At 42.3% G+C, this 15,021-nt stretch overlaps 1 protein-coding gene across 1 annotated transcript in view; it reads right to left on the bottom strand.

Moving 5' to 3' along the window:
• Positions 1-3,861: 3,861 nt before the first annotated feature.
• The window catches only part of LOC132832662 (complement C4-like), a 230,046-nt gene continuing 218,886 nt past the window's right edge, over positions 3,862-15,021 (bottom strand). The window contains exons 39-41 of the mRNA XM_060850740.1: positions 8,823-8,909; positions 4,570-4,702; positions 3,862-4,096 (exon numbers count right to left, since the gene is read on the bottom strand). Coding sequence (XP_060706723.1) covers positions 3,955-4,096; positions 4,570-4,702; positions 8,823-8,909 — 362 coding nt within the window. The 3' untranslated portion in view covers positions 3,862-3,954. The remainder of the gene's footprint in view (positions 4,097-4,569; positions 4,703-8,822; positions 8,910-15,021) is intronic.

Below are 15,021 nucleotides of genomic sequence, written 5' to 3'. Positions count from 1 at the left end.
CATTAATTTGCATTCACATTTCACTTGTCATGTTCTATTTGCGTCACCTATCCTATTATTACCTATTGTTGTTATGGAGGCACTGACTTTCATTTATCTCTGGTAGTTTCAGTTATTCCCTAAGTAATTCCCGAAATCACAAGAGCTAAAAGAGGGAATGAGATGACTCTAGCAGACACGGTTAAAGATAATCCCAAGAGATTCAAGAGCTATATTAAGTGGAAAAGGGTGGCTAGGGATAGAATAGGTTCCCTTTAGAATCAGCATTAGTGTCCATGTGTGGAGCCACAAGAAATTATGGGAATTATTTAATGAATATTTCTCCTCAGTGTTTACTGAGGAGAGAATCTGGATAGAAGAGAGGCAGTGGGGATGCTTTAGGCTGCACACGTTAAGGTGGATAAATCCCATGGCCTGATCAAGTCCATCCTCGCATGTTGTGGGAGGCTAGGGAAGATGTTGCCGAGGCCCTTGCAGAGAACTTTGCTTCGTTTTTAGCCACTGGCCAAGTTCCAGAAGACTGCAGGGTGGCTAATGTGAGATTAGATTAGATTCCAGACAGTGGGGAAAAAAGGCCCTTAGGCCCAACCAGTCCACACCGACCCTCCGAAGAGTAACCCACCCAGGCCCATTTCCCTCCTGACTAATGCACCTAACACTGTGGGCAATTTAGCATGGCCAATTCACCTGACTTGCACATCTTTGGACTGTGGAGGAAACCCATGCTGACACGGGGAGAATGTGCAAACTCCACACAGTTACCCGAGGCTGGAATCAAACCTGGTACCCTAGTGCTGTGAGGCAGCAGTGCTAACCACTGAGCTACTGTGCTGACCCCATGTAAAAAATGTTGTTCTATTGTTTAGGAAAGATAACAGAAACAAGCCAGGGAGCTACAGCCAGTGAGCCTACTGAGGGATAGGATCAACCAACATTTGGATAGTCAAAGTCTGATTAGGGATAGTTGGCATGGATTTGTGCATGGGAAGTCATGTTTGTCAAATCTTTTAGAGTTTTTTTTGAAGAGGTAACCAAGAGGATAGATGAGGGTAAGGCAGTGAATCATTCCTGAAGAAGGGCTTATGCCCGAAACATCGATTCACCTGCTCCTTGGATGCTGCCGGACCTGCTGCGCTTTTCCAGCAACATATTTTTCAGCTCTGATCTCCAGCGTCTGCAGTCCACACTATCTCCTAGAACTTGTATAGTAAATGGTAAGTTCCTGAGGAGTGTTGTGGAGCAGAGGGACCGAAGAGTACAAGTACATAGTCCTTTGAAAGTGCCGTCATAGGTAGATATGGTGGTGAATAAGGCATTTAGTATGCTGGCCTTCATCGGTTGAGACAGAGTGTAGGAGTTGGGATATTATGTTACAGTTGTATAAAACGTTAGTGAGGCAGCGCTTGGAGTATTGTTTACAGCTTTGGTCACCTTGTTATAGGAAAGACATATTTAAACTGAAAAGAGCACAAAGAAGATTTATGAGGATGTTGCCAGGGCTGGGAATCCTGAGTTATAGTGAATGAGGCAGGTACAATAGCAACATTAATATTAACATTAATACATTTGGATATGTACATGGATGGGAAAGCTTAGAGGGATATGGACAAAAATACAGGTCCTGGAACTAGCTGAGTGGGCACATGGACAGTATGGACAGTTTGAGCTGAAGGGTCTTTTCCCTGCTGTATTACTCTGTGACTATGACTCTAATACACTTCTGTAATTTACAGATATTAAAAGACAGCCCCAAATGTTGTTCCTTAAAAGCTCAAGAAGTATAATCAATGCAGATTAGTCCCAGATCCATGCCCATTTAGCTTTGGTGAATACTTTTTTTTCTGGCAAACATTTGCCAGGTGAGTGAGCCATGAAGAGGTGCCAGGTACAGTTGTGGGCAAGAGGCATGGTGAGTGAGTGGTGGGGGCAATTGTTTTGCAGATTAAGAGGGCCAAGTCAGTGAAATGTCTGGTTGTCCCTTGAGTGGGAGTGCTTAATTAGCAAATGGTTGTGGCCATTTGTTGGGTGTGTAGTTAAGGTAACATGTAATTAAACAGGAGGTTACTACAATCATAGAAACACTGTTGAAAGAAGCTAATTTGCCTTAAAGTCTGTACCAACCCTTCAAACAGAATCCAATCCAGACCTACCGCCCCGTACTCTATCCCTTTAGCCCCACACTTACCATAGCTAATCCACCCTGCTCGCACATCTCTGGACACTATGAACAATTTAGCATGGCCAATCCAAGAACCTGCATGTCTTTGGCCTGTGGGGAGAAAATCCAGAGCACCCGATGAAAAGGCTGACAGGCTTGGGGAGAACGTGCAAACTCCACATGGACAGTCAGCAAAGATGGCGGTGAAACCCAGGTCCCTGGCACAGTGAGGCAGCAGTGCTAACCACTGAGCCACTGTGCTTCCCATAGCTTGTGAAGCTTTGGGTACTGGTGAGAATGAGGCAGGTAAATGATGCGGATTGAGATTATTCGTTGATTCCTTGGGTGTACGGACTCTGGTGCTGCCAGTCAGAGCCTGATTAGAATTTATTTGGATGATGTCATGTCAGTTTAATGGCAAGTTGCCAGTTCCTTGATTGTTCAAGTGGTTTCTGTGCGCCAGCTGCAAAGCATTCATGGGAAGTCAATTGTCAAGTTTTAGGTGTCAGGATTTGTTTTTAACCCGAGATGTCACTCATTGCCCCAATATTTGCATGAATGTTCAGTGTAATGCTGCAGAGTACAAGAGAAGTTCAGTATTAAAATTAAAAACTAAAAGAACAGATGTTCTCAGGAGTTTTTCAAGGAAACCGCACTGTTTGCACTTAGAGTCATAGTGTCATAAAGATGTACAGCATGGAAACAGACCCTTCGGTCCAACCCGTCCATGCCGACCAGATATCCCTACCCAATCTAGTCTCTCATGCCAGCACCTGGCGCATATCCCTCCAAACTCTTCCTATTCATATACCCATCCACTTACGTTTTAAATGTTGCAATTGTACCAGCCTCCACCACATCCTCTGGCAGCTCATTCCATACATGCACCACCCTCTGTGTGAAAAAGTTGCCCCTTAGGTCTCTTTTATATCTTGCCTCTCTCACCCTAAACCTATGCCCTCTAGTTCTGGACTCTCCCACCCAAGGAAAAAGACTTTGTCTATTTATCCTATCCATGCCCTCTCATAATTTTGTAAACCTCTATAAGGTCACCCCTCAGCCTCAGACACTCCAGGGAAAACTGCCCCAGCCTCTCCCTGGAGCTCAAATCCTCCAATCCTGACAACATCCTTGCAAATCTTTTCTGAACCCTTTCAAGTTTCACAACATCCTTCTGATAGGAAGGAGACCAGAATTGCATGCAATATTCCAACAGTGGCCCAACCAATGTCCTGTACAGCTGCAACATGAACTCCTAACTCCTGTACTCAATACTCTGACCCATGAAGGAAAGCATACCAAACACCTTCTTCACTATCCAGAATTTTGGTTTTTTTTTGCAGACAATGGAAGGAAACACAAAGAGAAAGAAGCTTTCACCTGGAAGAAATATTTGGAGCATCACATCATGGAGAGGAAAGAGTTAATAGACAGGATTTACAATCAAGGTATTCATGTTGAATTTCTTTCAACTTCTGTTTTTTAGTACCAGCTCATAGCTTCAGCTATAAGTGACCCAAACATTGGTGACCCAGTTCAACCTTGAGAACAGAATGCATTATGCTGATGACAGATATGCAAAAGCATTATTATAACGTGCCTCATGATAACATCACAAAAGAGATTTCTGTAATCTTGACTCACATATGAGCTAAGACATATGAAGGGGAGGAACACTACTTGAAGTTTCATAAATGGTGTGATTTTTCATAACTTTATTATACAGACCAATTAATGTATTACTTTTAAGAGTATGTATTTAATATGTCAGCCTCGAAGCTCTGTTTGGGCACATGCTACATTTGGCACCCACGATTTAAAAGGTCATTCATGGAATCGTTCAGGCTTTTGCAGGCACTGCGGTATTTCCGAAGCTCACAGGTATCAGCTGATGGAATTTCCTCAATCCATGATTTGGCATCAAATAAATACTGAATCCTGCAGATGGAAAACAGGAATTAGCTATTTCTTCACCGTGAGCATCCTGGAGGAAGAAGCAGTTCTGGCAACATTTGGCTCAGGAATATCTCAAGAGAAAGGTGTTGACTCCTAGTAATGGCGGAAGAAATCTGCTGGACCATTTTACTGGCAAGTAACAATGATGGGAAAATAGGTCATGACTATAGGACTTTGTGCAGAAAATAGGACTTTGTGCAGAAGCTCAAACTATGCACTATCCTGCATAGAATGCAACAACACTTTACATTATTCTCTGATGGTTTCTATGAAGAGTTTCAGTGAGGATGTACCTTGTTATTTCACTTCACTTCTTTTGAATTGATTGGGTGTGGCTGCATTTTTATCAGTTCCTAGTGGCTTGAGAAATGGCAGCGACGAAACTCCTATGATATCCTGATGATTTCCAATCAAATCTGACTGGCTCTGCTGACAATTCATAAAAATGGACTTACTTGCCACTTCCATCAGTGCTTCTCCCATCTTGGCCCATGATGAAATAGTCTTCACCTTTCTTCAGCTGAAGCTGACAGGAATTCCGCTTCAGGAAATGTCGGACATCATTTACTTCAACCCTTTCATCCTTATCTGATTGCAGACCATGGAAAGGAAAGGCATTATCTTCAGGAATTCCAGAAAGACATGACCAGACAACAAAACTGTCTGCTTAATAGTACCCACATCAAATTCCACTGTCCCGCATTACCCAAAAACCTGCCAGGTCACCTTTTGCACTAAAAAAAAATCTGTAAATTGCATCTGACATTGATAACATTCCATGAATGTATAACTGAAAACCGTTCTTGAATGATTTGGAGATGCCGGTGTTGGACTGGGGTGTACAAAGTTAAAAGTCATACAACACAAGGTTATAGTCCAACAGGTTTAATTGGAAGCACACTAGCTTTCAGAGCGACGCTCGTTCATCAGGTGATTGTGGAGGGCTCAATCCTAACACAGAATTTATAGCAAAAATTTACAGTGTGATGTAACTGAAATTATACATTGAAAAATTGATTGTCTGTTAAGCCTTTCATCTGTTAGAATACAGTGATAGTTTCACTTCTTTCATCTGTAAATCACAAAACCCTTTTTTTAAAGTTGCATTCTCGGGTTAGCTGTTAACAATGGTGATAGCTAGACAATATGTTGAAGGTGTTAGCCCCCTGTGTTCTCTGTCTATGCCATAATGTTTAGATTGATTCTAATCTAAAAAGTGAGATAATGGAGTTCTACATAAATTCATGCAGTTCTTGAGCTTAGTATTCTACATGAATGCATGTAGTTTTTGAGCAAAGTACAATGTAATCCTGCAAGTACAAATTCACCCCACAAAATATATGTCTGCATGTGGGTCTTTGTCTGTCTGTGTGTGTCTGTCTGGGTTGGGGGTTGTGAGTGTGAGAAAGTGTATGTGTGTGTGTAGTGAGTGCAGAGTGTCTTAAGTCTGTGAGGGGGTGCATCTGTGAGTGTGTGTGTGTGTCTGTAGGGATGTGTCCGTGTGTATGTGTGTCCGTGTGTCCGTGTGTCCGTGTGTCCGTGTGTATGTGTGTATAGGAGTGTCTGTGTGTGTGTGTGTCTGTGTGTGTGTGTGTGTGTATGGTGCAATGGTGGTCACCTGTAATGTGACATGAACCCAAGCTCCCGGTTGAGGCCCACCCTATGGGTACCGAACTTAGCTATCAGCCTCTGCTCAGCCACTTTTCTCTGATGCCCGTCCTGAAGTCCGCCTTGGAGGATGGTCACCCGAAGGTCCGACCTTGGGTTCATGTCACATTACAGGTGACCACCATTGCACTATACACACACACACACACACACACACACACACACACACACACACACACACACACACTCTCTCACACACAGGCACTCCTATATACACATACACAGACACACGTACACGCACACAGACACACACACTCCCACACTCACACATGCACCCCCTCACAGACTTAAGACACTGCACTCACTACACACACTCACACTTTCTCACACTCACAACCCTCACCCTAGACAGACAGACAGACACACACACACACCACTGCATGAATTTATGTAAAACTCTGTTATGTCACTTTTTAGATTAGAATCAATCTAAACATCATGGCATAGACAGAGAACACAGGGGGCTAATATCGTCAACATATTGTCTAGCTATCACCATTGTTAACAGCTAACACGAGAATGCAACTTTTTTAATTAAAAAAAGGGTTTTGTGATTTACAGATGAAAGAAGTGAAACTATCACTGTATTCCAACAGATGAAAGGCTTAACAGACAATCAATTTTTCAATGTATAATTTCAGTTACATCACACTGTAAATTTTTGCTATAAATTCTGTGTATTAGGATTGAGCCCTCCACAATCACCTGATAAAGGAGCGTCGCTCTGAAAGCTAGTGTGCTTCCAATTAAACCTGTTGGACTATAACCTGGTGTTGTGTGATTTTTAACTTTGTTCTTGAATGAGGTAGTATGGAAGTTATTCGGGCAGCTATGTATTTACCTTAGTGTTGCAATGTATGCCTGGGATCATGTTACTGGATAATGGCAGTGCATTGTGAGAGGTCAGTTAAATCACTGGGAGACAAGTTAATGCTGAAGATATTGTAATGTGATAGGTTCAGTGTGATGGAGGGGACCAGTGTGGCAGACGATGATTAGTTCAAAAGGTCAAAGCGAACCAGCATGATTGGCTATGTTAATGTTATCTGATAAACACAGGACCAACAATTGTAGAAACTGGAGGAAATTAAAGAGCTTGCGAGGAGTCAGGGAAGACATTTTGCTGGCTCCTACAGCTTTGATTTAGCAGGATTAAAGTTGAAGTTTACGAAGGACTTTCTGCGATTCCTGGTAATTTTTTATAGAACATTAGGTGATTCTTCCACAACAATAGCAGTGTTAATGCTCAGTGTGATGGTGTCACCACCATTAAACTTTAAAACACCCGTAGAGGCCTCACGCTTTTTTTCCCAGTGCTTTCTCACAAAACTTAGATGACTAGTCATATTAGAGGGCTAGTTTTCAAAATTCAAATGTGGATGAATTGAATAGACATCATACAATAACTCTCATTATATACAATAACATCTGTGATGCAAGAACATATTATTAAATCAACAAAATGGTAACTCAAGAAAATTAGAATCAGCAGAAAATTGATACTCAGTAAGCTGCAGGAGCTGTGAGCTGCCAAGTGTCTTCGTCCTGAAAGTAATATCTTAAAGGAAGTGTTGAGTGAGGTATTTGTCAGTGGTTTACATTTTCTAAGACTCTCCTGATTAAGGGGCTCCTCTATTACTTTGGAAGATAGCTGAGGTAGTGCAGAGAAAAAAATGCGAGAAAGTTTAGGCTGGTCAGCTTTGTTTATGTCATAGGTAAAATGAAAGAAGCTATTACTAAATAAAGAATACCAGAGCACTTGGATAAGCTGAAGGCAGTCAGGCAGATTCAGAAAGGGCAGCCATGGTGGATCAATCTTGTGAACTGCTCTGAGGAGGTGGAGGTGCCGGTATTGGACTGGGATGGACAAAGTTTTAAAAATCGCACCACACCAGGTTTATTTCCAAATAAACCTGTTGGGCTATAACCTGGTGTGATGTGATGTTTAACTTCATTGATGAGCAAACATATACTGTAGACAGTGGTAAATTGGTAGACATTATATTCTTAAACTTTCAAAACCATTTGGATTGGGGAAAGTGTGATTTCGTCAGTTTTGACAGGAACAATTAAAAATACATCGTATTATCCACATGGCTATAGACTGCAGCGGTCTAAATGCACAGGTATACAGTTTCCCTCATGCATGTATTGCACATGGTTAGCACACAGGTTTAACAGATATTTAGCAAAGTTAATAGAATTCTGCCTTTTTTTTTGCACGTGGACATGAATACAAAAGTTCTGCTTCATTTCTACGGGGCAGTGGTTCGACCATGTCTGGAGGACTGCACAGAGTAAAGGTCTCTTCTTTAAAGAAGCGTGCAAATACACTGGAGAAACATAGAGTCATAGAGATTTACAGCATGGAAACAGACCCTTCGGCCCAACACGTCCATGCCAACCAGATATCCCAACCCAATCTAGTCCCTCCTGACAGCACCTGGCTAATATCCCTCCAAACCCTTCCTATTCACATACCCATCCAAATGCCTTTTAAATATTGCAATTGGACCAGCCTCCACCACTTCCTCTGGCACTCTCTGCATGAAAAAGATGCCCCCCCTTCGGTCTCCTTCCACATGAAAGAAGATTTACTAGACTAAGATCTATAATGGGCATGATCATGTTATGAGCTAAGGCTGGGCAGTCTCGGCTTCATTCTGCTAAAATTCAGAACAACAAGGGGCAACCCAATTGAAACTTAAGGAGCCTTAACAGACTTGATGTGGAAAGAGGTTTTTCATTATGGGAGAAGAGAAAACTCAGGTTAACTCTTCAAAATCAGGAGGAGTCCATTTCGAACAGAACATGATGATATTTCCTCACTCTGAAAGAGTTGTGAGTCTTCAGGTCAGTCTTCGTGAAAAGATGAGTACCGAGAAGTTCATGAATATTTTAGCAATATTTAGGGAGAAAATTTCTTGAGAAATGATGAAAATATTGATTTGAAATTGCAATTAAATGACTAATGCTCATTAAACATCTGTTTCACAGAAGCATTCAGTTCAAAAAGAAGACAATTTTCAAAAAGACTTACGGCCCATTTTCAGAATTCGAGTAATCGTCGCCTGGTAGTTTTTAAAATACCCGGTGGTAGTAATATTGTCAACTCTGACTCGATAAGCTGCAAAGTAAATTTATAGATAAAAATATTTCAGTTGGCATCACCAGTGACTTTCTATGAAGGTTGCTGTGACATTCCTTGTCCACACTACAACAAGTGAGTCAAGAAATGCCCAATTTTGTTTGAAGAATATGAGAATCACACAACCATATAATTCTTATAAAACCAAGTATGTGCTAACTTTCTGAATGGCTATTTCAACTCTGTACAAAATCTGCAAATTTCTCTTCAAAACCCTTTATACACTTTCATTAACATAACTGTACAATTCACCTTGAAAATCTTAGGTAAATACCAGGGAGCAGCATAGTCTGTCGGGATACGTGAGTACACAGTATAAATGACTTACTTCCAGGTTGGGATTTGTTCAGCTCCTTCAGGCAGTCGGACAGGTCACGAGGTTTTTTTTTGGTGGTTGCTTTACCCGAAACACTACTCGGACAGTGTCTCCCACCCATTCTCCTCCTCTAACCAAAAATACGTTCCATGCATCGGTTGGTAAGCTGATGTGTTTTCTTTCATGTTTCATTTTTTCATCTGTCCGTTTGTGAATGGGGATTAGGGCAGTTGAGTGTTCCTCCTGCAGTATGTGGGAGCTTCCTGCTGACTTCATCTGTGGGAAGTGCACCCAACTCCAGCTCCTCGAGAACCATGTTAGGGAAGTGGAGCTAGAGCTGGATGAACTTGGGATCATTCTGGAGGTGGAGAGGGTTATTGAGAGGAGTTGCAGGGAGGGAGTTACTCCACAGCCACGTGAAGAAGGTAGATGGGTTACCGTCAGGGGACGGAAAGGGAACCCCTGTGGGATTCCCCTCAACAACAAATGTACTGTTTTGGATACTGTTGGGAGGGATGACCTACCAGGGGTAAGCAATGGGGCACAGATCTGTGATACAGAGTCTCTCCCTGTTGCTCAGAAATGAAAGGGGAAGAGGAGCACAGCATTAGTCATTGGGAACTCCATAGTTAGGAGGGAGATAGGAGGTTCTGTGGGAATGAGAGACACTCACGGTCGGTGTGTTGCTTTCCAGGTGCTAGGGTTTTTGGGATTCTTGAGGGGGAGGGGGAGCAGCCCAAAGTCATGGTCCACATAGGCACCAATGACATAGGTAGGAAGAGAGATGGGGATTTTAGGCAGAAATTCAGGGAGCTACGGTGAAAGCTTAGAGCTAGAGCAAACAGAGTTATTATCTCTAGTTTGTTGCCCGTGATACGTGCTGGTGAAGCAAGGAAGTGGGAGAGAGCAGAGCTGAACATGTGGTTGTAGGGATGGTGCAAGATGGAGGGTTTTGGATTCTTGGATAATTGGAACTCTTTCTGGGGAAGGTGGGACCTCGACAAACAGGATGGTCTTCACCTGAACCAGAATGGTGCCAGTATCCTGGGGGGGTCTAAATTGATGCAGCAGGGGGATGGGAACCTGATTGTAGTTCCAGTGTACAGGAAGTTGAGGGTAATGAGGTCAGGGATAGGTTTACAAGGTTGCGAAAGGGCACCGGCAATCAGGATGTTGGTTTGAAATGTGTGTACTTCAATGCCAGGAGCATCCGGAATAAGATGGTGAACGTGCAGCATGGGTTGGTACCTGGGATTTCGATGTTGTGGCCATTTCAGAGACATGACTAGAGGAGGAACAGGAATAGTTGTTGCAGGTTCCGGGATTTAGATGTTTCAGTGATAACAGAGATGATGGTAAAGGAGGAGGGGGGTGGGGGGTGGGAATGGCATTGTTAATCAAGGGGAGTATTACAGCAGCTGAGATAGCGTTTGAGAACTCATCCACTGAGGTGTTTTGGGCTGAGATGAGAAACAGGAAAGGAGAGGTTACCCTGTTGGGAGTTTTCTATAGACATCTGAATTGTTCCAGGGATGTAGAGGAAAGGATAGCAGAGATGATTCCCAATAGAAGCAAAAGTAACAGGATAGTTGTTAGGGGGGAAATTTAACTTCCCCAATATTGACTGAGAATACCTACAGTGTGGAGACAGGCCCTTCGGCCCAACTAGTCCACACCGACCCTCCAAAGAGTAACCCACCCAGACCCATTTCCCGCTGACTAATGCACCTAACACTATGGACAATTTAGCGTGGCCAATCCACCTGACCTATACATCTTTGGACTTTGGGATGAAACCGCAGCACCTGTAGGAAACCCACGCAGACACGGGGAGAATGTGCAAACTCCACACAGTCACCCAAGGCTGGAGTCAAACCCGGGTCCCTGGCATTGTGAGGCAGCAGTGCTAACCACTGAGTCACCCCCCTGCCAGTTTAAGTGGGTCAATTCTTTGCTCAATGTGTGCAGGATGGTTTTCTGACACAGTATGTAGTCAGGCCAACAAAGGGAGATACCATATTGGATTTGGTACTGGGGAATGAACCCAGCCAGGTGTTAGATTTGGAGGTAGGTGAGCACGTTGGCGATACTGACCACAGTTCGGTTATGTTTACAACAGCAATGGGCAAGGATAGGTATAAACGACAGGGAAAGAGGTATAACTGGGGGAAAGACAATTATGATGTGATTAAGCAAAATTTAGGATGCATAGGATGGGAAAGGAAACTGTAGAGAATGGATAAGCTTGAAACGTGGAGTTTATTCAAGGAACAGCTAATGCGGGTGCTTGATAAGTATACCTATCAGGCACGGAGGTTGTTGTCGAGAGAGGGAGCCATGGTATACTAAAGAGGTTGAAGCTCTTGTCAAGAGGAAGAGGAAGGCTTATGTGAGAATGAAGCATGAAGGCTCACTTAGGGGGCTTGAGAGTTATATGTTAGTCAGAAATGATCGAAGGAGAGGGCTAAGAAGAGCCAGGAGGGGACATGAGAAGTTGTTGGTGGATAGGATCAAGGAAAACCCCAAGGCCTTCTATTGCTACATCAGGAATAAAAGAATGACTAGAGTAAGATTGGGACCAATCAAAGATAGTAGTGGAAAAATGTGTGTGAAATCTGAGGACACAGGGGAAGCGCTGAATGAATACTGTTTGTCAGTACTGCAAAAGAGCAATGTTGGTGAGAATACGGAGATAAAGGCTACAAGATTAAATGGGATTGTGCTCGACAAAGAGGAGGGTTTAGCAATTTTGGAAGATCTGAAAAATAGATAAGACCCCAGGGCCGGATGGGATTTATCCTTGGATTCTCTGGAAAGCCAGGGAGGAGATTGCAGAGCCTTTGGCTTTGATCTTTATGTCATCGTCGACAGGATTAGTGATGGAAGGCTGTAGGATAGCAAATGTTGTTCCCTTGTTTAAGAAGGGAAATCGCGACAACTCTGGTAATTATAGGCCAGTGAGCTTTACTTTGGTGTGGGTAAGGTTATAAGAGACAGGATGTATAACCATCTAGAAAGGAATAATTTGATTAGGGATAGTCAACACGGTTTTATGAAGGGTAGGTCGTGCCTCATTAACTTTATTGATTTCTTTGAGAAGTTGACAAAACAGGCGGATGAAGGTAAAGCAGTTGATGTGGTGTGTAAGGACATAACTAAGGCATTTGATAAGGTTCCACCACATGGTAGGCCATCACACAAAATACAGAGTTTTGGGATTGAAGGCAATATAGCAACCTGGATCAGAAATTGGTTGACTGAAAGAAGACAGAGGTTGGTGGTTAATGGGAAATGTTTATCCTGGAGCTCAGTTACCAGTGGTGTGCCACAAGGATCGGTTTCAGCCCACTGTTGTTTGTCATTTTTATAAATGATCTGGTTGTGGGTGTAGAAGGATGGGTAAGTAAATTTATGGATGACACAAAAGTACGCACAGTTGTGGATAATGCCAAAGGATGTTGTGGTTTACAGAAGGACATAGATTAAAATGCAGAGCTGGGCTGAGAATTGGCAAATGGAGTTTAATGAGGAAAAGTGTGAGATAGTTCACTTTGGAAGAAGTAAAAGGAATGCAGAGTACTGGAGTAATGGTAAAATTAGATTAGATTACTTATAGTGTGGAAATAGTAGTGTAGATGAATAGAGAGATCTCGCTGCTCCTTGGATGCTGCCTGAACTGCTATGCTCTTCCAGCGCCACTAATCCAGAATCTGGTTTCCAGCATCTGCAGTCATTGTTTTTACCCCAGAGAGATCTCAGTATCAGGTGCATAAGTCCCTGAAAGTTGCTACTCAAGTTGGTAGGGTTGTTCAGAAGGAATATGGTGTGTTGGCATCTATTGGTAGGGGGATTGAGTTTCAGAGCCACGAGGTCATGCTTTAGTTGTACAAGACACTGGTAAGGCCACACCTGGAGTATTGTGTACAGTTATAGGGAAGAAGTGGAAGTTTGGAAAGGTTTCAGAGGAGATTTACTAGGATGTTACCTGGGATGGAAGGAAGGTCTTATGAGGAAAGGCTGATGGAACTGAGGCTGTTTTTGTTGGAGAGAAGAAGGTTGAGAGGTGACTTAATCGAGACGTATAAGATAATTAGAGGGTTTGATAGGGTGGACAGTGAGAGCCTTTATCCTCAGATGGTGATGGCTAGCATGACGGGACACAACTTTAAAAAGGGGTGATAGGTTTAGGACAGATATCAGGGGTAGTTTCTTTACTCAGAGAGTAGTCGGGGTGTGGAATGGCCTGCCTGCAACAGTAGTAGACTCTGCAATGTTAAGGGCATTTCAAAGGGCACTGGACATACATATGGTTAATAATAGAACAGTGTAGGTTCGATGGGCATCAGATTAATTTCACAGGTTGAAGCAACACTGAGGGTCGAAGGGCCTGTACTGTGCTGTAACGTTCTATGTTCTAAATTTGTTTCTACCAGATTCTGAAACAGCACAGTCCAAAACTTAACAACTCCCTAAGTGAAAATCTTCATGATTCCAGTATTTTGTTTTCCATGTACTCAAATCAGTTTCCCAAAATTCATGGTAAACTCAATATGTGCATCAATCGCAAACCCACTAACTCTGTCCAGATATCTAACAATGTAAAAGTAACTCTGAAATCTTATTTAAACTTTCCTCAAGTATGGCACACAGAAATGAATCTAATACTCCAGTTGAGGCTAAACCAATTTTTCATAGAGATTTTAGAAAACAGCCTACCATTTGAAATCGATGCCTTCATCAATAAAGCGCAGGACACTGAATGCTTCATTGCACATCCCTCAAATCTATTGAACCACCTTTAGTGTCTTATACACACATACCTCCAGGTCATCATGCTCTTGTAAACCCTTTAGATTTGCATCAGCTCTTTTTTTAAAACTTTATCCTCCATTATTTCTTCAAAAATGAAACATCTCACACATCACTGTATTATTTCATCTGCCACTAGCCTGCCAATTGATTCAACCACCGTGCATCCTTTTCAAGATAAGGTTTCCAAGCCACCTTTCCTCTCAATTATTGACATGAAGTCATGTGCCATAAAAGGGTTAAGTCTTTAATATGTAAATCAAGTAAAACAAGGGAGCTGATGCCATCCTCCTGAAGAAATACACTGCAAACATTTATCTCGTTGCAAACAGTCCAATTAACATTTTATTTACAGTCTTAGACATTTTTCTGCATGTTTCTACTGTTCCCTTTGTCCATAAACTGCAATTTTTCACTGTTCTAATGTAATATATCCATATAGAAAATCCAATGTGCAGTATCAGTAACATTGGCCATTAATCCACTTTGTGATCGTCTGTAAACCTCCAGCAATTATTTACGCCTTTGATAGCCCTATGTTGAATTCACTTAATTGACATGCATTTCCCTATTGGTTGGTAATGTTTTTCTAAATCATTATTTACAGAAGTTCGCCCACTATTAAAGCTAGCTGTTCTGAAATTACCCAGTATTTTTCTAGTGTCACGACTAAATCTAAAAAGTCTTGAAAAGTTATGGTTGGTGGGTCCGTACTTCAACTCTCACTTCCCTCGGTACACTGAACCCATTACATGTGTTTCTGGTGTCTTCTCAACTGTAAGTCCAGACTGTCTTTTGAGTATCATCTCCTTAAAGTGTACAACCTCTAGAGAGTCTGAATTAGTTTTCGCTTCATGGTGAGCTGACATGATTTTCTGTATTGATAAACACTGACACAAGCCAGTCATTTTCTAAATCAACTATTTCCATTAACTTCAAAAGTCTTTTCTCTGTATCGTACTCACT

This window comes from Hemiscyllium ocellatum, chromosome 35, assembly GCF_020745735.1.
Source record: "Hemiscyllium ocellatum isolate sHemOce1 chromosome 35, sHemOce1.pat.X.cur, whole genome shotgun sequence".
NCBI classification, from domain to species: Eukaryota; Metazoa; Chordata; class Chondrichthyes; order Orectolobiformes; family Hemiscylliidae; genus Hemiscyllium; species Hemiscyllium ocellatum.
Note: the sequence above shows the minus strand (reverse complement) of the source record. Positions and strands in the feature narration are given on the sequence as shown.